This window comes from Theropithecus gelada, chromosome 7a, assembly GCF_003255815.1.
Source record: "Theropithecus gelada isolate Dixy chromosome 7a, Tgel_1.0, whole genome shotgun sequence".
In the NCBI taxonomy this organism is placed as follows: Eukaryota; Metazoa; Chordata; class Mammalia; order Primates; family Cercopithecidae; genus Theropithecus; species Theropithecus gelada.
This window is the reverse complement of record NC_037674.1, coordinates 33,485,747-33,497,849: the sequence shown is the minus strand read 5'-3', so window position 1 is coordinate 33,497,849 and position 12,103 is coordinate 33,485,747. Positions and strand designations below refer to the sequence as shown.

At 42.9% G+C, this 12,103-nt stretch overlaps 2 protein-coding genes across 4 annotated transcripts in view; one reads left to right on the top strand and one right to left on the bottom strand.

Annotated features, from left to right (window-relative positions):
• Positions 1 to 12,103, top strand: part of ALDH1A2 (aldehyde dehydrogenase 1 family member A2) — a 325,601-nt gene that overhangs the window by 94,410 nt on the left and 219,088 nt on the right. The gene's annotated exons all lie outside the window — the stretch shown is intronic.
• AQP9 (aquaporin 9) overlaps positions 1 to 12,103 on the bottom strand; it is a 48,699-nt gene that overhangs the window by 4,805 nt on the left and 31,791 nt on the right. For 2 of the 3 annotated variants that reach the window (XM_025390366.1, XM_025390365.1), the window contains exons 3-5: positions 8,500 to 8,637; positions 6,688 to 6,806; positions 1,756 to 1,973 (exon numbers count right to left, since the gene is read on the bottom strand). In XM_025390366.1, the coding sequence (XP_025246151.1) occupies positions 1,756 to 1,973; positions 6,688 to 6,806; positions 8,500 to 8,637 (475 nt within the window). The remainder of the gene's footprint in view (positions 1 to 1,755; positions 1,974 to 6,687; positions 6,807 to 8,499; positions 8,638 to 12,103) is intronic. The other variant, XM_025390367.1, reaches the window with a different exon arrangement.

Genomic DNA, 12,103 nt, shown 5'->3' with positions numbered 1-12,103 from the left:
CTCTTGAACTTTTGAATGAATCACCAAGGAGGGCTCAAAGAGGGTGGGAGAAGAGCATGGTCTCCAAGACTGAGACTCTGGAAGGTGGAATTAAGGGAAACTCATGGGCTAATTCTGGGCTCTGGGAATAAGGAGATCCTTAGGACGTATGTTTTTGATGCTCCATTGGAAGGATACAAGAGATCCACCCTCGTTGGGGACGTTTTCATGTTCTAGTTGTGATCATTCTAGGACAGAATGTCTCAACCACAGCCCTAATAACATTTTGGACTGAATAATTCTTTGTTGTGGGAGGTGTGCTCTGTGCATTGCAGGATGCTTAGCAGCATTCCTGGCCTCTACCCATTAGATGCCCATAGCATCCCCTTCCCCCAGCTCCAGCTGTGACAACCAAAAATGCCCGGGGGAACAGTTGCCCACCTCTGGTTGAGAACTGCTGTTCTAGGAAATTTATTGCATTGTCAATTTCTTGAGGACAGGGAATGTTGACTGAGTTGCTTTGCATCCTTCTACTCCTAGGAAGTGTCGGCACATAGAAGTTATTCATTCTTTTCTTCAATACCTTGTTATTGAGCCTTTCTATGAGCTACACCCTGTTCTAGGCACTGGGGATATACCAGGGGAAAGGCTGTCAAGGCTCTCGTGGCACTTACGCTCTAGATGCTCTGAGTGCTATCTGTGGTGGTGATCTCAATGGCACCAGCTATTTTAACTTCTTTTTCACCCTGGTGAAAGGCAGGCCAAACTCCGATGACTCTATGTCTAGGTCATCATTTGGGAACACTCACGTCCTTTGTTCTCACAGGAAACATTAAACTAGAATTTGCTCACACATGTTTTTCCTACTTTTCTCCATGGTAGAGCCCTGTTTCCTGATGAACCAAAGTGAGCTCCTTCCCTGCAGGGAGTTTCCATGGGTGGATGAGGATGCGCCTCTGTGACTGCATGCAGAGAAAGCAGGAAGGAGTGAAGGGGCAAAGTTTGTACTAGAAGGTAGGTACCAACAGTTGGCATATTTCCTCAGCACATTCTGAAGTAGAAAGCGTGGAGTCTTGCCATTTCTGGGGTAGAGGCTTGATCTTATGTCTGTCCTGTCAGGAAGTTCTTACTCATATCTCCAGAACCAAGTCAGCTCTCACATTTGCAGTCATGTCTTTCCCAGCTTCCCTGGCAGTTACTCACTTGTTATCTGTGTTCCTGCAGCACTTTCAGGGGCTGCCAGAGCACTTATTTTATTGCTCAAGGCGAGTGCTTTTGCTGATTTGAAATTTCCTTGCTTAGCACAGTGACTAAAGCATAGATAATGCCCGAGAAATATCTGTGGAATAAATGCAGCATAGGTTGCGTGGTTCACGAGGAAGAGCCCCGTAGTGGCATCAGAGGATGCAAATTCTAGTCCAACTTTGTCACAAAGTGAATCTGCAGACAAGTTATACAGCTAAAATGTTCACATAAAATCATATAGCAATTGAGGGATTATTATTATGTGGGACAGGTTTATCTCTATTGAATTTACCTAGAGCCGCCTCTCTTTCTCTCTCTCTTTCTCGCGCGTGTGCGCACACACACACACACGCACACACACACACAATCATACCACAAAATACCAGTGCAGTGTCCCATGCTTATGACCAGAGTGTGCAGTTAACCTTGGCGCTGTCGTCTGAACTCCCCTGGACCCCCATGTCGAAGCCCCGCCCGGCTGGTAAGGTGCAGCATGACTCTGTCTCTCTCCTCCCCACCACTGTTACTTACCTGAAGACTTCAAACCCCCAGCCTGCCAAGGCAGTGAAAAGTCTGGGACTCAGGTCTCTAGCTGGGTTCATGGCACAGCCACTGTTCAGTCCCAAGGAGGAAGAAATGACAATAATCAGGAGGCCGATGACAATGGGCTCTAGGCCTCTGGGGGCTCCCAAGTTTCTGGAGTCAAAAATGGCAAAGACGATCATGAGGAGTATTGTGGTAGCCACCACCTGGAGAGGGAGAAGTTGAGCCAGGGCTTTAGCCTGCATTCTGCTCACCTGCATGCCTCACAACCGTCCCTTCTTACTATTCTACAATATTACAATATTGCTATTTTACTTATATTACAATATGCCTCCTAATAACTGGCATGTGCTGGGTAATTGTGCCAGTCTCTCTTCTTTCCACAGCAATTCTAGAGGAGAAGCTAATATAATTCTCATTTACAGATTGGTTATCCTACACAGTTAGTAGGTGGCAGTCAGGTTTGGATCCAGAGAGTTTGGCTCCAGATACTGTTATCTTTTTTTTTTTTTTTTTTTAAGACGGAGTCTCGCTCTGTTGCCCAGGCTGGAGTGCAGTGGCCGGATCTCAGCTCACTGCAAGCTCCGCCTCCCGGGTTTACGCCATTCTCCTGCCTCAGCCTCCTGAGTAGGTGGGATTACAGACACCCGCCACCTCGCCTGGCTAGCTTTTGTATTTTTTAGTAGAGACGGGGTTTCACCATGTTAGCCAGGATGGTCTCGATCTCCTGACCTCGTGATCCGCCTCTCTCGGCCTCCCAAAGTGCTAGGAGAGACTGTTATCTTAATACCACACTCTCCTGCTAAGCTACTACTCAGCTAAGTAGAACGGCAAGCTGCAGGCTGGAAAAATGAATGAAAGTCTTGTTCAAATTGGTGAGAAAAGCAATGTGAGATATCAATAGATGAGTGTGCAAAGGAAATGAACAGAAAATTCCAAAAAGGAAAACAGAATTAGGAAACCAGTGGTAAAAACTCATTTGTAATAAAATAAATCCAAACAACATCAAATGTTAGGAAAAGGATATCGTTATTTCAGCCTTTTCTAATAGACAAGTACTGTGCTTTCAAAAGGAAATTGAGCAATAATTTAGCAAAATGCATTCAAAAACATAAATTTATGTATATAATTTGATGCTGCTGGATATTTGAGAATTACACCGTGGAAATGATCTAAAACGTGGAAAAATCATTTTAAAATGTCCACTTTAGCAAAATTTATAGTACTGAAAAACTGTAAGCTTTTACTCTTTTTTTAGTCTACTATACAGCCATTAAAAACTATAAACATAAAAGCTATGTAGTAATATTTAAAAATACTTATGACATTAAGTGAAAAAAAAATTGTATGTGCTTTGTGTTTTCCACAGCTGTCCCTCAGTATCTGTGAGGGATTGCTTCCAGGACTTCCTGCAAACATCAAAAATCCATGGATGTTCAAGTCCCCGATATAAAATTGTGTATTATTTGTATATAACCTATGAACATCCTACTGTATATTTTAAATCATCTCTAGATTATTATAATACCTAATGTAATGTAAATACGGTATTGTTTAGGGAAAAATGACAAGAAAAAAGTCTGTACATGTCCAATACAAATGCAATTTTAAAAATATTTGTGACCCATGGTTGGTTGAATCCATGGATGCAGAATACACGGATATGTAGGGTTGACTCTACTTAAAAACACACATAAAAGAAAAATTTTAAGACAATAAACAAAAATGGTAATAGGTATTCTGAATTGGCCAATTATAGCTGGTTTCTATGTTATTTATTTCCCAAACTACTGTTTAACAGTTAAATGATAGCCATTATTTATTGAACATTTATTACATGCTAGGTACTTTATATGCTTTATCTCATTAAAACTTCATAGTAGGGGCCAGGTGTGGTGGCTCCCGCCTGTAATCCCAGCATTTTGAGAGGCCGAGGCAGGCAGATCACGAGGTCAAGAGTTCGACACCATCCTGGCTAACATGGTGAAACCCCGTCTCTACTAAAAATACAAAAAAATTAGCCAGGCGTGGTGACAGGAGCCTGTAGTCCCAGCTACTCGGGAGGCTGAGGCAGGAGAATGACGTGAACGTGGGAGGCAGAGTTTGCAGTGAGCCGAGATCGTGCCACTGCACTCCAGCCTGGGCGACAGAGTGAGATTCCATCTCAAATAAATAAATAAATAAATAAATAAATAAATAAAATAAAATAAAATAAAAACTTCATAGTAATGCTGTGAGGTAAATCCTGTTATTATTCTCAGTTTATAGGTAAGAAAACTGCAGTAGAACAAGGTTAAGACACTTGTCCCATGTCAAACTTATAAGAGGAAGAATCAGGATGGGAACCAGGCAACTGATTTTAAAGTTTAAGTTCATTATCATTTCATCTGCTTTCCAAAATAATAATGTTAAACTAATTTTTAATATTAAAAGACACATGTTCCCCCAAGAGCACTCTTCTGTGGAAAGCCTTCTCCAACTCTTTCTTGCAGAGTAAAACCTCCCGCCTGTGGGCTTCCATGACATTCTAACTTTACTTCTATCACTGTCCTTGTCACTCTGCAAAAGAATATCTGTTTACTTCTTAGACTGAGCATCAGGCTCTGAACTCATTGAAGAAGGAAGAGCATAGAGCTGTACATGGCTAAGTAGGTGCCCAGTAAATAGTTATTGGGTGAATAAGTGATTGATTATTAACTAAACCAAGGAAAATGTTTGGACAATATTTAGAGCTAAGCAATTTAGTAATCTTGAGATAAGGTGACCCCAAAATATGGTCATGATGACCAAGAACTCTGTTGGGTGTTGACTGACTGATAACTGGTAATTTTTGGAACTCTCTCCAAAGCCTAAGGAATACAGAGAGCCTTCAGAGTTTGCTGATGGTTACAGCATCAGGGTTTTCTAATATTTGCTTTTTCTACTTGACTATGTACACAATAATGGACTTAGAAATCACAGACCTTAGAGAAATTGCAAACTCACTCTGAGACAAGGACACAATGAAGAAAGCTCAGGATGTGGTATGCAGGTCAACATTGATCAAGATACAGCTTTGGGAGACTGAGGCAGGCAGATTATGAGGTCAGGAGTTCGAGACCAGTCTGGCCAACATGGTGAAACCCTGTCTCTACTAAAAATACAAAAATTAGCCAGGAGTGGTGGCTCACACTGGTAATCCCAGCTACTTAGAAGGCTGAGGCAGGAGAATTGCTTGAACCTGGGAGGCAGGGGTTGCAGTGAGCTGAGATCATGCCATTGCACTCCAGCCTGGGGCAACAGGCTCAGTCTCAAAACAAACAAACAAACAAACAAACAAAATTTAGAGAACACCACCAAAATAATTAAAATTGTTGTAGCTCTTCTATACTCTCTGCTTCAAATTTCTATTATAATATGGCCCTTATACTCCAGTTTCTTATCTAATTATATATTTTTTCTTTTATTTTCTTCTTTTTTTTGCCCAGGCTGAAGTGTAGTGGTGCGAACATAGCTCACTGCAGCCTCTAGCTCCTGGGTGCAAGCTATCCTCCCACCTCAGCCTCCCAAGTAGCTGGGACTACAGGTAAGCACCACCACACCTGGCTAATTTTTGTATTTTTGGTAGAGACAGGGTTTTGCCATGTTGCCCGGGCAGGTAGTGAACTCCTGGGCTCAAGTGACTTGTCCACCTTGGCCTCCCAAAATGCAAGGATTAAGATGTGAACCACCATGCCCAGCCCTATCTAATTATATCTTATTTTGCATAGTTTCCTTGTTCAATGCTCTTCAACTAGATTCTAAATTTCTGGGCAGATACTGTTTATAATGCATTTTTCTCATATTTTTCTTTTTATCCTCATAAGTAACTTCATGAAGGCTCATATTATCCCCATTTTACAAGTGAAAAACTTGTGACCCAAAAAGTTCAGTACTTTTCTGAAGCCATGCAGGAAGTTGGAGGCAGAACAGCTATTTTAATTCAAGCATTCAGACTCTGCATCTTGGATCTTTACAACTCACATTTACTTGTCAGTCTTTCAAGCTCCAGACACAGGGTCAAGCACATAGTGAGTTTTTAATAAACGCTTGTTGCCTGTTTGATTTATTGATGAAAGTGGAAAGTAAAAAAGCTAAGGACATGAGGGCATAGTTTTTCATCCATACATTGAATGGAGATGGGCATAGCTGATGAACTGGAAGATCCATTTTATACACATACCCATTCTGATCTGCTCCACTGTATATATCCTGATCATAGAAGCAGAACTTAGAGATACTGAAAAACATAGCCTTCCTTCCAGTGTGCTGACCAAGATGACCAGCAGCCTTCTTGGGACACAGTAAGGGAAGAAGAGTCTTTGGAGTTGACAATGTTAGTCCTGCCACAAGCTGACCAAATAGGTGTGCTATTGGTTACACCACAGTATGCTTGGGTGCCAGAAGCTTGTTTAAATGTCAATAAGGCAGAGATACTTCTAGCCACCTTGAGAGTTTAAATAAATAAACCTATGTACATGGTGAGACGGAGAGGACTGGTGATACCTTAGGATCAGCTACCACCCTTCACAGTCTTTGATTTGAAATAGAAATGTCTTCTCTTGTGGCCTCCACACTTAGACCACATGTTCAAAAGAGACAATAGTGAAGTGAACTCCATTTCTGTCTACAGGGGTTGAAACATTTAGTCATTCATTATTTTCTGGATCTCAACTATGGGAACAAGTGTATGTATTAAAGAGGAAGGAGAAAACTTTTCTGGTGGTATCAGCTTCCTGCAAAGGTAAAACGATTATCAAGAAAGCTTGGGTTATGCCTAGCAACCTCTGCCATTGGAAATACAATCTCTCCTTTCTGAGTGGTCTCTAATTCTCCAATGCATTTCCCTTATAAGAGCATATCTTTTCACCAAAGTTAAGTCTTTGTTGAATCTACACTTACTTGATCTGCAAATGCGTTCGCCAGAGATAGATACGGAGCTGGGTATGTCGCAAAAATGTGTGCTGTTGCATTTTCTCCCACGATCAGCAGTTTTCCACCAGCAAAGGACATAAGTCCATCTGTGAAAGACAAAGCTCCAGCACATTAGTGTTCTCTGGGAAGAGTTGAAGGAGGCCTATGCCAAGCCTTCTGCTAAACAACCAGTCACTTGGGTTGAGCTTGGTATAGCCGTGTCATTTGTCTCTCTCTACTTCCGAGGAATGATAGTTTTAGAGATGCCCAGGTGAATCCCAGGATGGAGGGTCAAAGGAAGAAGGCCCTTGGCCTCTCTGAATGGCCCACTCCAAACCTGAACAAATTCTTCTTCAATAGGGTCCTGGGAATGAATTCTCTTTTGGGGAAATTCTTGGACTTTTCAAGGTCAACTGAAAGCCAAAGCAGGGCTTGGTCTTGCTCTAGGAAGAATTTGTAATTCCCAGAGGGCTCTCAGTAACCCCTAATACCACTCCAGAATTTAAGGGTGTTGCAGTAGACTGAAGACGCCCTTAGAGCTAGGGGTATGGCAGCCACTGCCACAGCCAGCACTGACCCCAGGCCATTCTTGCCACAGCAGTGGGCTCTGAATTTCCCGTGTGGCCTTGAATTCCCTTTTAGCCCTTTTAGACTCTAATTCTCAGAGAGACACTCTATGGGGAAAAGTCCCTTTCTATAACCTATTTCTCTTTTTCTTTTTTTTTTCCTTTTTTCTTTTTTCTTTTTTTTTGGAGACAGGGTTTCTCTCTGCTGCCCAGGCTGGAGTGCAATGGCGTGATCCTGGCTCACTGCAGCCTTGATCTGGGCTCAAGCAATCTTCTCGCCTCAGCCTCCTGAGTAGCTGGGACTACAGATGTGAGTTACCACACCTGGCTTATTTTTAATTATTTTTTTTTTTTGAAGAGACAAGCTATCCCTATGTTGCCCAGGCTGGTCTTGAACTCCTGGGCTCAAAAGATCCTCCCGCTTCTGCCTCCCAAAGTGTTGGGATTACAGGCATGAGCCACTACATACCCAGTCCTCCATGACTTCCTAAGGCCTTCAGTTTGGGAGTCATAATGTATTAAGTCTTACCTTGGGTTAGAAGGAAGGAGCTGCTTTAACAGTTGATTTCATGGGAACACCAAGGTGTTTTAGTTTGAAAGGCCTCGAGAGTCATGTAATTCAATTTTCTCATTTTCCAGAGGAGGAAACTGAGACTACTCAGATCAGATGACTTATTTAAGTCGCACAGGTATTTACTGAACAGCTAGAACTAAAGTCTGGTCTTCTATCACCAGTACTGTGTTTTTCCCAAGGACTGTTGCAGAGTGGAAGACCCGGCTGTTTGATAGAAAGACAATGAGGCTCCCACCCAGTCCACATCTCTGCTGTGTCTCTTCCTTCAAAGACATCATCCCAGAGTCCTTCTCTCAATACTTACTGGTCACACCTTTGCCACGAGAAAACACCTCCTTTCCCAGCCAAATCAGAGACCGCAGTGGGGAAGCCACTGGCCTATTGCTTGTTGTATGGATGTTCATGTTGTAGTGCTGGCTTGGCACAAAGACAGGCTTCCTTTAAGTTCTGCTCCCCATTTAAGATATGACCATTTTCATCAAGAGGATTCATGAATTTGCTGGAACGGTAATGTGGCCTCATTTTCTCAAATTTAGAACTTCCTGTCTCTTGTAGAATGCTTCCTGTCCTTGCTTTTTCTCACCTGTGCCTACCAAGTAATTCTGACTTTCAAATTATGCCCAGCTCTTCCTAATCATAAGACTCAGGGACTTTACTCACCATAGTAAATGCCAAAGAGGGTTGCGGCCCCCACAAAGGCTCCCAAGAACTGGGCTCCCACATAAAATGGCAATTTGAACCATTTCATCCGTCCAAAGAGACACATTGCAAAAGACACAGCTGGATTGATGTGGCCACCTGCAAAGAAGGGAAGATTGGAGAAGTGAGAAGGCAGGTCAAGATGAAGAATATACAGAAAACCATCTAGAGATCTCAGGTGGAATTCAGTCTTCTAGGTAGGGAACTACTGCCTGGGAGGAGAAACAGGGGTGTGTATGCACATGAAACAGACAGAGTGTGTGTATCTGAGCAGGGAGAGAGGGAGGACTGATCATTTTCATGGCATCCTTGGATAACTGTTTAGAATGTTTATCTTGATGAAAAGAGAGTCAGGTATAAAAAGAAACTTGATGTGCTTAAGTGGCTCTTTATTAATAGGGTTGTATCCCTCTGTTTATAAAGCAATCACCCCAAACAGATTGATGTAGCTATTAACTTCAATATCTTTCAAAAGTCAGTATGCTTATCCAATATATGTATAGGATTTAAATCTATATCTAGCAATTTCTCAGGCCATGACCAGAGGATATAAAAACAAGCTCAAAAGAGATGTATCTTTAAGGGAAAATGACTGTGGGTTGCTGAGGGTGGGGGCATAGTTGATTTTGAGGTGGTCACAGAGTTTGAGTGGCTAGTTCTCAGTTCCTCTGCATAAACAATGCATTTCTGTCATACACAGAAATGTAGCAACCCTTTCCTGAGCCCAAGCCAAGCTCCAGCTAGAGAAATCAGCTTCCTTGACTTGCATCCAGCCATAAAATCAAATGGAGAGTTTGCTCTGTGGTTGGTCTCTAACATCTCCAGCTGGGTTTGCTAGTAACAACAAGAGCAGCATTTATCAAATACTTGCCAGATACTATTGTAGGGGTAGTAGGTGCATTTGATCCTCTTAAGAACCCAATGAGATGGGTACTACTCCAGTTAATAGAGGAGAAAACTGAGGCATGGATGGAAAGGAAGTTTCTCAAGGCTACATGGTCAGTAAGTGGAAGAACCAGGATTCAAATTCAGGTTTATCTGAATTCTAGAGCCTATGTTCTCTGCTATACCACTTCCAGACCATCGTCACCGTGTTTATAAAGGCTTCTCTGCTTTTGTGGGCAGAAAAATAAATAAAGAATTTTTAAAAATTGTCTGAGCATATAGGCTCACTTCCTAGTGAAAACAGATGTTCATTTGAGGAAGACAAATGACATTTTGTGTGGAGGGGGAATCAGAGACACCACATTGAGATGTGGACTTTCAGGCTGTGGACTTAGTTGTAAACAAAGGAGAGATGATGGTGGTGACGATGATGATGCTGATCCTACACGGAACCAAAAGGTGCACTTGTTTCTAGAAGCCTCTACCACTCCCTGTGGAGAAAGCTATGCTTTTTCCAAGTCTACAGGGCAAAGTGGACTTGCAGTGGGTGGGGGGATTCTGGCTGCTGGCTAAGCCACAAGGGTCCTTTCTTCATCTGCCCCTGCCACTCAGTGGCTACTGTGAGTGAGAAAATGCCAGTGTATTGAAGCACAGATGATTTCCTAAAGCATTATAAACACTTCAACTGTTGAGTTTTCCTTTTCAACCCAGGAGAGCCACAATTCTGGAGACTAGCAGTACACCTTACCAGGGAAGGCTAGAAACAGGGGTTAGGAGGGAGGAGGGGACACACAGGGCAGTGGGAAGTTCCTCTTCTCCCAGAAGCTTGCTGCGGAGTAGCTGCCTCCAGCTGCCTGGCAGTAGCCATTGTGAAAGGAAAAGGGGCGGGGGCCAGGCGCAGTGGCTCATGCCTGTAATACCAGCACTTTGGGAGGCCGAAGTGGTTGTATCACGAGGTCAGGAGTTTGAGACCAGCCTGCCCAATGTGGTGAAACCCTGTTTCTACTAAAAATAGAAAAAATTAGCTGGGTGTGGTGGCAGGTGCCTGTATTCCCAGCTACTCAGGAGGCTGAGATGGGAGAATTGCTTGAACCCAGAGGTGAAGGTTGCAGTGAGCCAAGATGGCGCCACTGCGCTCCAGCCTGGGCAACAAGAGCGAAATTCTGTCTCAAAAAAAAAAAAAAAAAAAAAAAATTAGCTGGGCATGGTGGCTCGCACCTGTAATCCCAGCTACTCAGGAGACTGAGGCAGGAGAATTGCTTGAACCCAGGAGATGGAAGTTGCAGTGAGCAGAGATTGTGCCACTGCACTCCAACCTGGGTGAAAAAAAAAAAAAAAAAAAAAGAACAAGGGGGCCGTAAGGGATCACCTCCAATCCAACTCCCTTGAGTTTCGTCTATTTCTTTGTTTAACAATTTCCTCTTCCAAAATAAAATTTCCCATAAGTATGTTTCTGTTTGTTAGCTCCTTCTAAGCATCCTGAGGCTGGAACTATTATTTACCTTGGACCTCACATGTTGCAAGGCATTTAGTAGGTGTTCAATATAAAAGCTGAAGAAATAGGCTGGGCGTGGTGGCTCACGCTTGTAATCTCAGCACTTTGGGAGGCCAAGGAGAGCGGATTACGAGGTCAAGAAATCAAGATCATCCTGGCCAGCATGGTGAAACCCTGTCTCTAATGAAAATACAAAAATTAACTGGGTGTGGTGGCACACACCTGTAGTCCCAGCTACTTGGAAGGCTGAGGCAGGAGAATTGCTTGAACCTGGGAGGCAGAGGTTGCAATGCTCCGAGATTGTGCCACTGCACTCCAGCCTGGTGACAGAGTGAGACTCCATTAAAAAAAAAAAAAAAAAAAGGTTGAAGAAATAATCAGAGGCCTTATTTAGATAGCTCAGACTACAGAGATCTACAGAGGAAAAAAAGTTGCTTGGGGATCAAAAAGGGTATGTCTGGAAGGGTGCTTTGCAAAGCAATGAGGAAAAGGGCTGGAAAGGAGGCAGAAAGGTTCAGAAAGAGAGGTGGACAAGTGGCACCCTGATGCCTCTGGTTAGAGGCCAAAAGTGGCTGCTAGAAACTTCTCCCTGTAGAGATGAGTGGTCACCCCAGCTTATCACAAGGACAAGGCAGAGCAGTGTATTGGAAAGAACATGAGAACTAGAGTCAGTGCACTCAACTCTTGGCTTTGCCAAGCTTGCCGGGACAATCAAATTATTCACATAAAGGGCCTGCAGGCACAGCTGGAGCCCACAGGGCACAAGGTGAAAGTTTTAGGTGAGCAGAGGGAACCCCTTCAATGTTCTATTCTATGCAAATCCTCTCCTTCTCACCACCCATACACAATCCTGTGATCAAGATAACCCTATATTTTATTTGTTGTGAAAACAAGGCTATTTGCTTTTTCAATGAGTTTATTTTAGTCATAAAATGCTACATCAAGAGCAATTACCATTAGCCTAAATGCTTTGTGCAGGATGCTACATAATTAGGGTATTATGACCTCTGATTGACTGGATTTGACTGGAACATTCCCAGGGGAGCAGGATGCTGTAACTTCTTTACAATAAAGTGATGTTTTATATTTAAAAGGCAAATATCTGCTGACCTCACTAGTCGGCGACCACAAAATGGGATCCCATTTATATTTGTGCCCAGTATAAATTGGTTACTTTTGGAATTT